Source organism: Antechinus flavipes, chromosome 2 (genome assembly GCF_016432865.1).
Source record: "Antechinus flavipes isolate AdamAnt ecotype Samford, QLD, Australia chromosome 2, AdamAnt_v2, whole genome shotgun sequence".
In the NCBI taxonomy this organism is placed as follows: Eukaryota; Metazoa; Chordata; class Mammalia; order Dasyuromorphia; family Dasyuridae; genus Antechinus; species Antechinus flavipes.
The window spans coordinates 252,136,127-252,149,308 of NC_067399.1; the positions used below are offsets into that span (position 1 = coordinate 252,136,127).

The window sequence follows — 13,182 nt, forward strand, 5'->3', positions numbered from 1 at the left end:
AGTCTTCTCAAATGTCTTATTGCTCTTAGAGTGTCTACTTTCTCTAGAATAGGTCTGCGGTTCATTGGTGGAACGGGATAGAAGTAGCTCAAAGCTGCCACAGTTCAGACAATGTCAACAGCACAGAGAAAAGAGGACGTGGGAGTCCATGGCTGCCAATCCAGCAGGCTTCATGAGCACTGAGTTCCTTTGATTTTTTTTTTGTTATCCTTCATTAGTGAAAGAAGGTTGAATTTCACATATATTTTTTTTCTTTTTCCTAAAATATCCAGAATGAAAAATACAGCAGAAGCAATAGACTGAGGTTTCTTTTAGGTCACTTGCCATGACCTGCTTTCTTAAGAATTTCCCAGTGGAAAGAGCAAGAGGGAGGAAGTCTATGGAGCTGGGCTAAAGCTAGTGCCTATGGTGGCAGCATATAGAAAGAGTAAGACCAGCTCAGCAGGGGCTGACTGGCTGTAGGGAAAAAAGTCAGAGAAGTCTAAGGGAAGGCAGAATGTTTGATCACGAAAACACACACACAACACACACACACACACACACACACACACACACACACACAGCACTTTAAAAAAAAACCCAACCTGATAAACCTTAAAAAGAGAGAGACAGCTTAATAACACCAACGAGACCCAGAGTATCTGCACTAGAATAACCCCAGCCATCTCCATCTCTTATTTGTGCTCCTGGGAGCAGCTGTTTTAAGCTCAGACTATAAGAATCCACGGGCCAGCTCCTGACAGTGTGAAGCCTTTATGGCTGGCACCAGACTCAAAGGGCAACCTTTGATGGACCAAAATGGGGCATGCAAAAAAAAAGCCACGCCATCCCACAGAGACTTGAGGGATGCAGCATTGAATTGCTGCTGAAGGAACCATAAAGGCAGGCTGCCCATTCCCCATAAGAAAGTAGTTCATCTCTCCTGACCTCTGCAAGGGCTAACCAGCTACAAATAGGTCCTTCAATTAGGGACCCATTACTTCAGTGCTGGCAGCATTACCACTCCCTATTTTTCCCCACCTTTCCCCTAGCTTGGAATCATTTCCAGCCATGCTCCAGGGAATTGTGGGGCTGGATTTTTAATTTCTTGGGGCAGAGAAGTTTCATGAAAGCTCTGCGGAAACTGTAATGGCACAGGGGATAAAGGATGGGGTTTACTGCAGAGTTGACCCAGAGCAGCCAGAAGGATGTCTCATACCAGTAATCAGGAATGCAGCGGCCATGGCAGGCAGCCCGAATGATCATTAGGAGGGTGTAGGGAGCCCAGCATAAACCAAAGATGCTCACAATCACTGCCAAAGACTTGGCCACTTTCTTGTCCCTGGACAGCCGGAAGCGTTGGGTGATGCTCTGTGACATCATCTTCATCCTTTTCTCCAGGGATGAGGTGGATGCTGAGGGCTTGTAGCTCCTTTTCAAAGACCTTGGCTTTTCAGAAGCATGGGTGGAACTGTTGGAACTGGATGTGGGTGAGTCCCGGGCACCATCTGGCTTGTCTGAAGGGTGTGCCTCATACTTGTGAAGGTTCAAGGTCTCCCGGGGCATCTTCTGCTCCCACTCCCAGCACTTCAGGGAGAACTTGGGATTTGTCTCTGACTCATGATTGAAGAGCCTCCCAGGCTCCTCCCGGCCCACATCTAGCCGGTCCCGGGTTCGTTTCTGGATGTTCAAATAGATGCTCAGGTTGAAGAAGGTCACACTGAGGAAGGGTGTGAAGAACTCCAGTGTGGAGGCTGTGATGAGGAAGTACCAGTTGTAGAAAAACTCAGCATAACATTCACCCTCTGGGATGATGCTTCCACCAGAGAGATACTCCCAGCTCAGGATGGCAGGTCCATAGAGCAGGAAGGCCAGTACCCACACCAACACCATCTTCTGCACTGCCCGCCGGGTATTGCCTTGCTGAGCACGATATGCAACCTGAGGAGAAAAAATCCATCTCTCCTCGGTTATCACTCTTACATTTGTTTTTTGTTTTTTTCCCCTGAGGCAATTGGGATTAAGTGACTTGTCACATAGCTAGGAAGAGTTAAGTGGCTGAGACCAAATTTGAACTCAGATCCTCCAGATTTCAGGGCTGGTGCTCTATCCATTGCATCACCTAGCTGCCCCATGGGTTGTCACTCTTAAAACAAGGCCAGTTCTTTTTTGTTTGTTTTAAAAGAATGAACGCCATAGGATATCAGAATTAAAAGGGACTTTAGTCAAAACTCATTCAACAATTGGGGCAGCTGAGATCCAAAGAGGAGGAGGATTTCATAAGGTCATACAGTGACAAGAGTCTGGACTAGAATTAGTTCTTTTGACTCATATTTTCCTATCTTTTTCACACCATCACTTTACCAAATTTACTTTGAAATCATTCAGTCCCAGCCTAGCAGAGAGGAAACTAGGGGCTTCTTCTACTCAGTTCAACAAGCTATGATCACAGCTCTGGGGAAAATACAAAGTTTAGGAAATAAGATTCTTCCCTTCACAGAAGTTAAAGTCTAGTAAAGAAAGTAGCACATTAAACACAGGGAACCACAATACAAAAGAGACCAAGAGAGATACAAGCAAAGTGCTATGTGAAATATGAAAGGTGATATTTGAAACTGGATAGGAGTACCAGCCACAATGTGAGCAAACAATAAAACAGTCAAAAAATGTTGAATTGAATTGGATCCTAAACTTCAGGGGCATCCATTTAAATATTTGTCCCCCTCATCCCAAATCTAAAAGTTCAAAAAACATGGTTCTCCCCTAATTGTAAAGCAATATAGGACCGTTTTAGGATTGTGAGGGCTACCAGAAGCTAACTATTTAGTCCCTCGATTCACAGATGAAGAAATAGAGGCTCCATCCCAAGAAGGTGACATATCTAAGGTCATACAAGTAATAAGCATCAAAGATGGGATTTTAGCATAGGTAGTCTGATTCCAGAATCCATGTTCTCTCTGTTGTTTAGCACAGGGAGGCTATCCAACTTTTTCCTTAGACTCTTGAACTATAGGGATTGCTTGGGTCATGGTAAGGCAAATCTTTACCTAAATTTTCTCTACAATCTCTAGCACTATCTTAGAAGTGGTATGATAAGGCAGCTTCCCACCTCTTCCTTATAAAAGTTTGAGCCTAGAAACTCACCGCCCTGGTAACAGAGAGGAACCGATCATAACTGATTAATACAATGTTGAAGACTGAAGAGGTGCAGAGCAGATAGTCAACTACCAGCCACAACTTGCAGAAGCTCCTCCCGAAAGTCCACTTTCCAGTCAGCACATAGGGTACATACAAGGGGATGCAAAAGGCTCCTGGAAGGAAAGAATATAGAAGTTTGGAAAAGGCCTAAGGATCAGAGAGGATTGAGGGGAAAGGAAGAAAGTAGACAAGAGGCAATTGCAAAGACAGGTGAAGGTGTTCTGCTCAAAAGAGCTACGAATACTGGAGTCAGAAGACTTGGTTTTGAAACTTAGATAGAATACATAGCTGTGGAACCATGGGCCAATGATTTAACCTTTCTTAGCTAAAGTTTTCTGCTGTAAAGTGAGGAATTATTCCATATTTCACAGAGTTGTAGAAGGAAATGCTTTGCAAATCTTAAAATGCTCTAAAAAAATGTGAATTTTAACTATGGATCAGGCAGTCACAAAGTTTCCAAGACTTTTTCAGCTTGGTAACTAATATCTTTCTTTTCATTTTTGCACTAAGATCTCTGGAAAGGTTTCTGAATTCAGGATTTAACCACAGAATGTTTGGGGGAACAAAGCTTGAGTCAGGCATTTATCGTTAAACAAGTCAGAAAGGAAATTCCAAATCATAGAACAAAGTAGGGATCCAGATTGTCTGATAAATGGCTGTTGCCCTCTGCTGGGGGAGGGGCTGAGGCTACAGACCTTGAACAGCTGAAACAGTTTCTGCCTTTAAGTACTGTCAGCTCAGTGTTTCCAGGTCCTTGAGATTGGATTTTCAGAAGATACAAAAGGGAGCGAAAGGGAAGAATTTCATTCTAGTCTATATTTTCCCTTTCAGGGAAAATTAAAGGACAAATTGTTCACCTCTTGATGTATTCACAGGAAAAATACTCCGTCCTAAGTAACTGAGAATCTATAAGCCCCTCGTTCACCGATGACATTTAGCCATCATGAAGTTGCCTGGCCCCTTTCCTGCAGCATTTGTTCCATGGCAATAGGTGATACCTTGTGGCTGTGGCATCCTAGAGACCACACTAGGTGTCTTGGCAGGTTTGATGCCTCTGATCCTCTCCTTCAAGTGGGGTTCTCATCAGAAAAGCTCTGCCCCTCCCACCAGTCATTCATCCATGTAAACTCCTCCCCTCCAGCCAGTAGGAGCAACAAACTCAATCTTCTCAGACTCCCACACCAGCTGGAGTTTCTCCCCAAACCCATTGTCTCCATGAACAGTAGGGGGAGGAGATCTGTCTCCTCTGTCAGCCAGTCACCAACATTTCTTTCTCACCATTCCGAGGAGAGGCACCTCCATGCCTTCCTCCCCATCCCTACCTCCTGCTCTAGGAAGCATTCCCTCTCTCCACTTACATTACTTTGGAAAGTTTCATAGATTTCCTCTTCTCTTCTGAGACTTACCTCTGCCCCTACTTCCCCTTCTTCCCCAATCAGACCACCCAGCAAGAATAGTGTCCTCCTTCTGTTATTCTAAAATATGTGGACAATTTTTTTTAAAATTAGGTTCCCTGTAGCCTCTGCTAATGGCTGTGGAGAGAGCCACTGTGTTTGGAGTCCAGAGACCTAAGTTATAATTGCTGCTCACACACTTACTAGCTGAGTGACTTTGGACAAGTCACTTCATCTTTACCACTTTCAGATTCCCCCTCAGTAATATGGAGATAATAATGTGTACTGCCTACTCCCCAGAGTTGTGAGGATCAAATGGTGTTTCCCTTTCTAAGCCTATATAAATGTCAAACATTATACAACTTTGCTACTGCCTCCCCTCCCAACTTCCTTGCTCAAAGCCTTCCCCTCCCCACCACTCCCGATCTATAGGAGCAGAGGAATGTTTGTATGGCACCTAGACCCCCAGCCCAAATGCTTGGTTGCTTCGGGGAAGAGGAAGGATAAGAAGAGAAGCATCTATGTGTTTTCTCTTCCCCATTTCCCCACCCCCATTCCGAAGCAAAGGCTGGTGATGTTTTTCCCAGTGACAAGCACACTCACATATTCTATATCCCAAGAAATGGAAGAGATCCTGGCTAGTTCGACTCATGTGCAGGGGATGAAGCACAATTTCACTGCTCCGGTTCCTCTACTTACTAGAGCCGAGGGGGCACCAAGTTGCCCCCCTCCCATAAGGATACCATTTCTGATTCCTAAATTTCTCTAAGTTTTCTTGCCTTTTCTTCCACCAGGAAAGAAGTGGAACCAGCACGGAGATTCCCCGCCAATATCTTCCATGCAGGCCTTTCTGTCCCAAATTCCCAGACCCCCCAGTCTTCTCCTTTTGCAGGAGAATTTCTCGTGGGTAGTGCAGAAGGTTCAGCACAGGGAACGCCAGGAAGACTGAATCTTGCCTTAGGGACTGTAACTACTGTTATGCCCCTTTCCCGCTGCCCTATGTCCCTTGCTCCCAAGGGTCCTATAAACCTACAGCTGGTATCTCTCCCAGGAGGCACCAATCTCGATACTGCTCCCAAACTTCTTCTTGCACCGGGGTCCAAAACCACGTCCACAGCCCCAGCTCTGCACCCAGCGTCTCGCCTCCTTCCCCCAGCAGCTGAAGACTCCCTCCCTCCGCGAGGTGGCCAGCCCCAGCCCCGGGTCACTCGCCCCTCTCCCCCTACCCCAGGGTGGGTGTACTTTACCTACTAGGAAATCAGAGATGGCTAAATTGAGGAGGAAGAAGTTGTTCTGTGTGCGGAGGCTGGAGTCCACCACGAAGGCCAGCATGACCAGTGCGTTGCCCACCACGGTGGCCACGATCAGCAGCGCCATCAGCACAGCCAGGACCACGGTCCAGGCGGCGGAGAAGCCGGGCGCTGTCGCCTCGCCAGTGCTCGGCCCCCAGGACACGTTGAGGGCCCCGTCAGGCAGGGCACGTTCCATGGCAGGCTGAGAGAGCACCTCCTCATGCACCCCCAGAACCACCGGGTCGAGGGGGGGCCCGGCCTCGAAAGAGCAGGATCTACACACCTCTAGGGTTCGAGCAAGTCCTCTGCACGCGGGCCAAATGGGGTGGAGGGTGGTGGCAACAGGTGTCTCCGAAGCGCGGTGCCTTGGCGATGCTGTCCCCTCCTCGGGCTGCCTGGGGCTGACTCCAGCCCCGCCTCCCGCCACTTGGTGTCCGCAGCCCCGCCTCGTCTGGCTCCGCAGCCTCTGGCAGAGGTGGGCCAAAGAGGGTCAGGAAGGCTCAGCAATCTAGGGCGAGAGAGGGAGGGGGAAGGGTACCTCAGAGTGACGGGCACTCCAAGTGGCCCGAGCAGGGTTGGAGAGAGTGATGGTACACCAGGAGCTGCATGCTTCTTCCCCTCCCCCACTAACTGCTGGTCCCTAAGCCCGGAAAACCGCCCCTCCCCCCTCACGGTTTGGCTGTGCAACTCGGGAAACGACCCTCCACAGCCTGTTGTGTACCAGGCTGAGCACCTTCGCACTGCGTATCCTTACACTAGACTGAGAGCCCCTTCGACTGTCTGCATGTGCATCGAGATGAGCACTCTCCTTACCGTCTGCGTGTGCACGGTGCCGAGGGCCCCCCCTCATTGTCTGCGAGTGTATAAAGCTGAGCTTCCCCGCCCCTTACAGTCTGCCACTGCACGAGGCTGAGCACTCTCCTTACTGTCTGCGGGTGCACGGTGCCGAGGGTCCTCTACCGCCTGTGCACCGGGCTGAGCGCCCCTCTCACTGCCCGCCGGTGCATCGTGCTGTTCCCCGTGCCTGTCTGCAGGTGCATGGTCTGAGCTCCCCTTTTACGGTGTTCAGAGGTACCAACCTGAGCTGCACTCCCTGTCTGCTGGTGCACCGGGCTGAACGCCCTCCTTACTTGCTGTGTCCGCGCCAGGCTGAGCGCCCCTCACTACCTGCCCTGGAACTGGGCTGAGCGCTCCCCTCGTCGACAGCCAGTGCGCTCGGGCGGAGCGCGGAGCAAGAGTGCGCTCTCAACCTGCTCCAGAGCCCGCAAGCTCACCCCAACCCCCCACCCCCGGCTCGTCCCAGCAGCCTCTTCTATTGGCTGCGGCGCGCTGCTCAGGCACGCCGCCCGCCTGGCTCTCTCGCTTCGCCCCACCCAATAAGCAGAGCCAGCCAGGGAGAATGGGAAGGAAGCGAGAGAGACGGGAACCCTGGACAGCTCCCCACAGTTCTAGCTGGGCTCAGCCAGCACTTGCCTTCCAAGACTCGGACCCCGGGAAGACTCAGCTGCGCTCTGCTTGCAAGGATGCCAGAGTGGTACTTTGTCAGAGAATGAAGTGGGAGCGTGATGGGAGAACCCCCCTCCTCAAGTTCTCTCTCTGAGTGCCAAGACAAACCCTAGGCCTTGCCCCAGGGGTCCAAGGTTCTGTGGACACCAACCTCCCGGCAACATGAGAGTACACAGAGGCTCCGCGTCAGGATATGTTCCTTCCTCAGCCCTTCTCTCACTCCTACCCTCCACCGACTGTGTGTGTGTGGGGGAGGGGGGCAATCATTGTCTCTTCTTCCATCTCCCATTCTAACTTCCCTCTCCCTCCACAACCCGATCTCCAGACAGCCTTGGCAGGAGGTCCGCGAGTCCCAACTTATTCTCTGTCCTCTCCTGCGTCTTCTATTTCACTAACGCACACTCAGCAGATGGGATCCAGCTGTGACTCCAACAGCTGCATTTGAAGTTGGGAAAGGTGAACAGAAGGCGCATTTCCCTCTTTTGCTTTTATTTTTGGTGGGGGTATAGTTTATTTATATAGGGGTATCAGGGAGTCACTAGGAGCTGCCGGGCAGAGTAGAAGGTGGTAAAAGAATAAAGGAGACCTGAAATAGGAAAAATTAATCTACGTCCTCCTTGGGTTTTTTTTCTTCTTCTTCTTCAGTGTTTCATTTTTGAAGGGAGATTCATTACCATCAGTGAAACAATGTAGAGATAATCCCTGCTTTGGGATCGAAGGTCTGGCTGCTGCGTAGATTCTTCTCAACCAGCTCCCATTCTTCTCAGCAGACTCAGGACAGCGCATACTCTGCGTCTAGTGCCCAGTGTTTCCTTATCTAAAGGTCCTGGGCCTCCGAACTCCACAAAGTTTACAATTCCACACCTGCCCTTTTCTCACCCCCAACTCTTACAGGAAAGCCTCCCCAGTCTCCCATAGAGACCCCAGGGATGAAGAGGGATTCCTCTCTGCCACATCTTTGTTATCCTACCTGGGGGTGGAAAAGTAAGTAACTTATACTAGTGTATAAGACTGGGTGATTGGAAAGATGATCTCTTCCAAGCTTTTTACCATTCTATCATTCTCTGGATCATTGCTTCCTTCTAGCCTGGCCATCAGAAATGAAAACCTAATTTGGATATGAAGAAGGAGTTGCTGATCTTGACTATATGACTTGCGAGAAAGGAGACACCTTTACTCCCTTCCCATCCTCACATCCTCCAACACAGCTATTGGCCGAACTTAACTGCTCGGGGCCAAACTAAACTGCTCCAGTAGCGACCCAGATCTCTGGCTATTTGCCCTTACACCGACACCCGGCCAGGCCCCGTTCCTTCCTTGATTCTTCAAGCCTCCTCCTCACACCCCGTTGCTTGCTTCAGGATAGGCAACTGCATAGGGAAAGACGGGAGAACACTGCCGAGTACGGACAGGTGAGGTCACTATGAGCTAGTCAACCCCAGCTGCGGGATTAACTACAGAGATAGGGAGCCAGCCCTTCTTTGCAGACATGAGGAAACACACCCAGACCCAGAATAAATATGGAGGGAGGAGAAAATGTGAGGAAGCGTGTGAGAAGGGAGGGAGGGGAGAAGGAGGAAAGGAGAAAGAGAGAGAGGGAGGAGACTGGGAGAGAGAAAGCTCTGAATACATATAGGAACCAAAGACACACAGAGACAAACGTGCACACTTAAAAGCAGAAATACATAAAGACAGACCAATGCACATACAACAGATAGGTAAGCAGATATCTAGAAAGATAAATAAGTACAGACATATTTATTATTTGGCCTCCCACCTTACCTCCATTTAATGTGTGTTTGTAAAGGGAAGTAGGGAGGAATGTAGCTTTCCTCTTTCCTCTTTCTCTCTTCTCCAGGTTCCTTCCCTTCCCTTCCTCCCCTCCTCCCCCCACCTGTCCCTTGCATAATCAGATTCTTTCTGTGACCATACTGTATTGAAGGTATGACTTTGAAAAACTACTGAAAGTATTTGTGATGAGGATTAAGGGCTGGGGAATAGAATGGAGGACTAAGTGAAGGATGAACTAGAGGAACATTGGGAAGAAAGCCTAGGAACAAGGGCAACAGGCAGGGGAAACTAGAGGAGTGAACAATTCCCCAGCTTCCTAAAGGCTCTCACAGCCTATTTTAAAAATAAGAATTTTTCTTTGGGCCTCTGAGATAATTAATTTGGTTTTTTGAGTTGGGAAAGATTTTCTGTGCTTTTGACTCTCTTTCTTTTCTGAAGTCTGCACTCTTCTGTGGGGCCCTGGTAAGCATAGCATCTACACACTTGCTTTGTCATTGTAGTAGATTATCCCCCTTATTCTTTTAGGAAGGGGGATTTCAGATCTGAGCTCTGGACCTCTTCATTCTTTATCTACCTTCTCTCCCTGGTGTGGGCAATCAGCACTTAATTCTCACATCCCATGCCCTGGATCATGGGGGAGATAGTGTTGAATCTTTCATTCTTATCAGAGACACAAGAAATTTTCACACAAAATTACATCAAAAAATAGTAAGTGGCAGAGCCAGGATATAAACACTTATCCTCTATTTCCTAACCCAAAACTCTTTCCAGTTGGCCTTACTAAAAGGACCTTAGATATTCGTGTTGTCTAACCCACTCATTTTACAGATAAGGAAATTGAAGAACTAAAAGTTTAAATGACTTGTCTCATGTCATGAAAGTAGTAAATAGCAGGGCTAGAGAATTTGAACCTAAGTCCTCTCATTTCAAATCCAATGCTTTGGCACTGTTGTTTACCAATTAGGTTGTAAACTCCTTGTGGACAAGAATTGTATCTTCTATCCTCCATAAAACCTGGAAATGGGGCTATGCATTGCTAGAAAATGAGAGCTCACAAAAGACAGTACTCACTTGGATAGTTGTGTGTGTGTGTTTGTATGTATGTATATATATATATATATATATATATATATATATAAATCATAGGAGAGACATAATTGGAAGAGTGTAGATTTGTTTTGCTTGGTACCAATGAGCAGTCTTGGAACTAATAGAGGGAGCAGGGTGGAAGATTTCAGCTCAGTCTAAGAAAGAATATACTAACAAACAATCTGAACACTAAGTGTTGGAGTGTATTATCTAAAAAGGATTCTATTTTGTTACTGCAAAAGTTGATGCAAACAGGATTTCTGTGCAAGAGAGAAGGTTGGATTAAATGGATTTTGAGTCTCTTTTAAAAATGGGAAGTTCTATAATTCTACATGTTTTACAGTTGTAATTAGGATCATTTTTGGAAATGCATAACCTTATGGAAGGACTCCCCAGTTCAGCAGGCTAGGGTCCTTCTGGGGACAGAAATTTATCTTTCTTATGTTGTCTAACCCACTCATTTTATAGATAAAGAAATTAAAGAACTAAAAGTTTAAATGACTTGTCTCATGCCATGAAAATAGTAAATAGCAGGGCTAGACAAATTGAGCTATTGAGCAATCTTTTGTTCAAAATTGCAAGGTAAGAGTTTGAAGGAATCCCAAACAGTATCTAAGTCAACCTATATGTGAACATAGATACCCTTCATATTTTCCTGATAGGAGGTTATCCAACTTTGGTTTGATCACTAATTGGACTCATTACTTTCCTTACCAATCAGGAAATTAAACAAGTAGGAAATAAGAATAATGTTCTAGGATCTCAAGGCATCTACTTTTGATGAAGTGAAAAAGAAGAAAACAAAATCCAGCAAAGGAAAGACAGATGCTTTGCTTATCTCATCATCTTGAGCTGAAGGGAAACTGATAAGGAAGAGGAAACATTCAATCTGGGCAAGTTGTCGTGGCCACTACCACCACTTATCCTCCTTTCATGAGTAGACAACAGAATTGGCAATGGATTACAATTAGAGGGAGATTTTGGCCTTTCTTTGTGTCACTTTGACTCTTCACATCAAATGGATAACAGCTGGATAGGGATGATTCAGAGTAAAGAAAACTCATTGTTCTTTGTCAAATTGGAAAAAAGAAGACAAAAAGTTAATGGCCACAGAAGAGATGATAGGCAATATTTGATTTTATGTGCCAATAATCCAGATCAGCAAAGTCTCAGACTTTCATCTTTGACCCTCATATTCACAATTTTTTTCATAATATTAATTCCTCAATCCTTCTCTCATCCCTCATTAAGTTTTCACAAATTCATTTGCAAATATGTCTGCCTGGCAGCAAAAAGTAGAAGAAAGTGAAGGGACTACATGCTCATAAAATTTGTAGACTGAGGTGGAAAAGACCTCGGAGGCCATCTAATCTAATCTTCGAGAGGGAAGAAAGATCAGAAAGAGATTTTTCTACTGTATTCTTGACTAGTTAAACTGACTGGTGACCATGATTGCAAATAATAAAAATGCTTTACTGGGGACTAATTTTGGTCTATATACATCTAGTTTCTAATAATCTCACTTTAAATAATGTGATACTTCTGTCAGAAGCTTCTTTAGATGATCATTTAGTTCAATGATTGATTGTGGTGGTAGAACTTTTATTATTCTTCCAAGGAAGAGTATTAAAAAAAAAAAAAAACTGACTGGAAGATATGCAGGAATTCTAATTGTAAAAGTAAGGCAAGGTAATGTAGAAGAATATTCTAACATTATTTTATGGATGTAAAAACAATGGTTTCAATGATAAATATGTTAAGATGTAAACATATATAGTGTTAATTTAATAACAGCATTTTTAAGTGAAAGATAAAATAATACTGCTAGTATTAACCTACTGCCCTACTGATTTACAAGCCTACATATAAGCTCATCATTTCATAGATGAGAAACCTAAGGCCCAAAGAGATTAAATGAATTGCCAAGGGTTACCCAGATAGTAAATAGCAGAGAAAGTATTTAAACTTAGAATTGTAACAGGGAAGAATAACCAGAGGTTTGTTCTAGGGGTCTAATTTTTTTTTTTGGGGGGGGGGGAAGGGCTGAAAACATTTACACTTCATGAGCATAGAAACAGCTGATCTTAGTGCTTTGTTAACAAGAATTATTAATTTAAATAGAAAGCTACCAGATGGCCTACTTCTTCCTCTCGACAACTACAAACGAATGAACTTACTACACCCCAGCAAAGTTGCTGAGTCCCTAAGGCCTCTGTCTCCTCTTTACCTCAAATGAACTTGTCTTAAAAGTTAATTTGAAAGTGTGTTTTGTAGTGTTTGCACCAGAGGCAAAAAATGCTGGTTTTAGTTCAGTTGAAACCTAAGTTTTCTGAGTCAAAAGCCATAACTTTTTTCATACTGTGTTCAGTATAGAAAGTAAACCAAATCAGATCATTCAAACCTCTAAATACCACAACTTTGGAATAATTCATCTTAGCCAGGTATTTGTACCAATTAACCAGAAATTTGCCAAATTTTTTTTACAGGATTAAAAAAAAAGTGCTGGTGGCACTTCAAAGGACATATGTCTTTGTTCTCAAGGAAATGAGCTAATTAATTTCCCTGTGGAAGTGCTTCCTGCTGCCTTTCTATCTTCTGCTAGAGCTAAGACAAAACCTTAGCCATGACAAGTAAGGAAATGGGGAAAGGCAAAGTTGAAGGACCAGATGCAATATCATTGTACTCATCACTCCAAACTGTGACCTGGAATCAGAGTAATGCTTTCTGAAGGACTTTTCAAGATTATGCATCCTACCCTATTGTGTCTTCTAGAGAAGATGTTTTGTCTCCCATTTTTGTATGAGCTCATATAGATACAGGAATGCAGATTTCTTTTTTTTTTTTTCCTTTCCTTTTTCCCCCGACAATCTAAGTCAGCTCCTAGATGCATACTAATAAGAAATAGGGTGGTGTATGTGATCAGAATAACTTCA

At 45.3% G+C, this 13,182-nt stretch overlaps 1 protein-coding gene across 2 annotated transcripts; it reads right to left on the minus strand.

Annotated features, from left to right (window-relative positions):
- Window positions 1-546: 546 nt before the first annotated feature.
- Window positions 547-7,114, minus strand: HRH3 (histamine receptor H3). 2 transcript variants are annotated; one of them, XM_051976690.1, is made up of 4 exons: window positions 6,943-7,114; window positions 5,819-6,371; window positions 3,124-3,290; window positions 547-1,920 (listed from the first exon to the last, which is right to left on the minus strand). In XM_051976690.1, the coding sequence occupies exons 2-4, from the start codon at window positions 6,057-6,059 to the stop codon at window positions 1,039-1,041; spliced, it is 1,290 nt and encodes a 429-aa protein (XP_051832650.1). In that variant the 5' UTR covers window positions 6,060-6,371; window positions 6,943-7,114; the 3' UTR covers window positions 547-1,038. The 2 variants fall into 2 exon arrangements, with proteins under 2 accessions (XP_051832650.1, XP_051832651.1); XM_051976691.1 differs by having other exon boundaries at window positions 6,677-7,114.
- Between the last annotated feature and the right edge of the window lie 6,068 nt (window positions 7,115-13,182).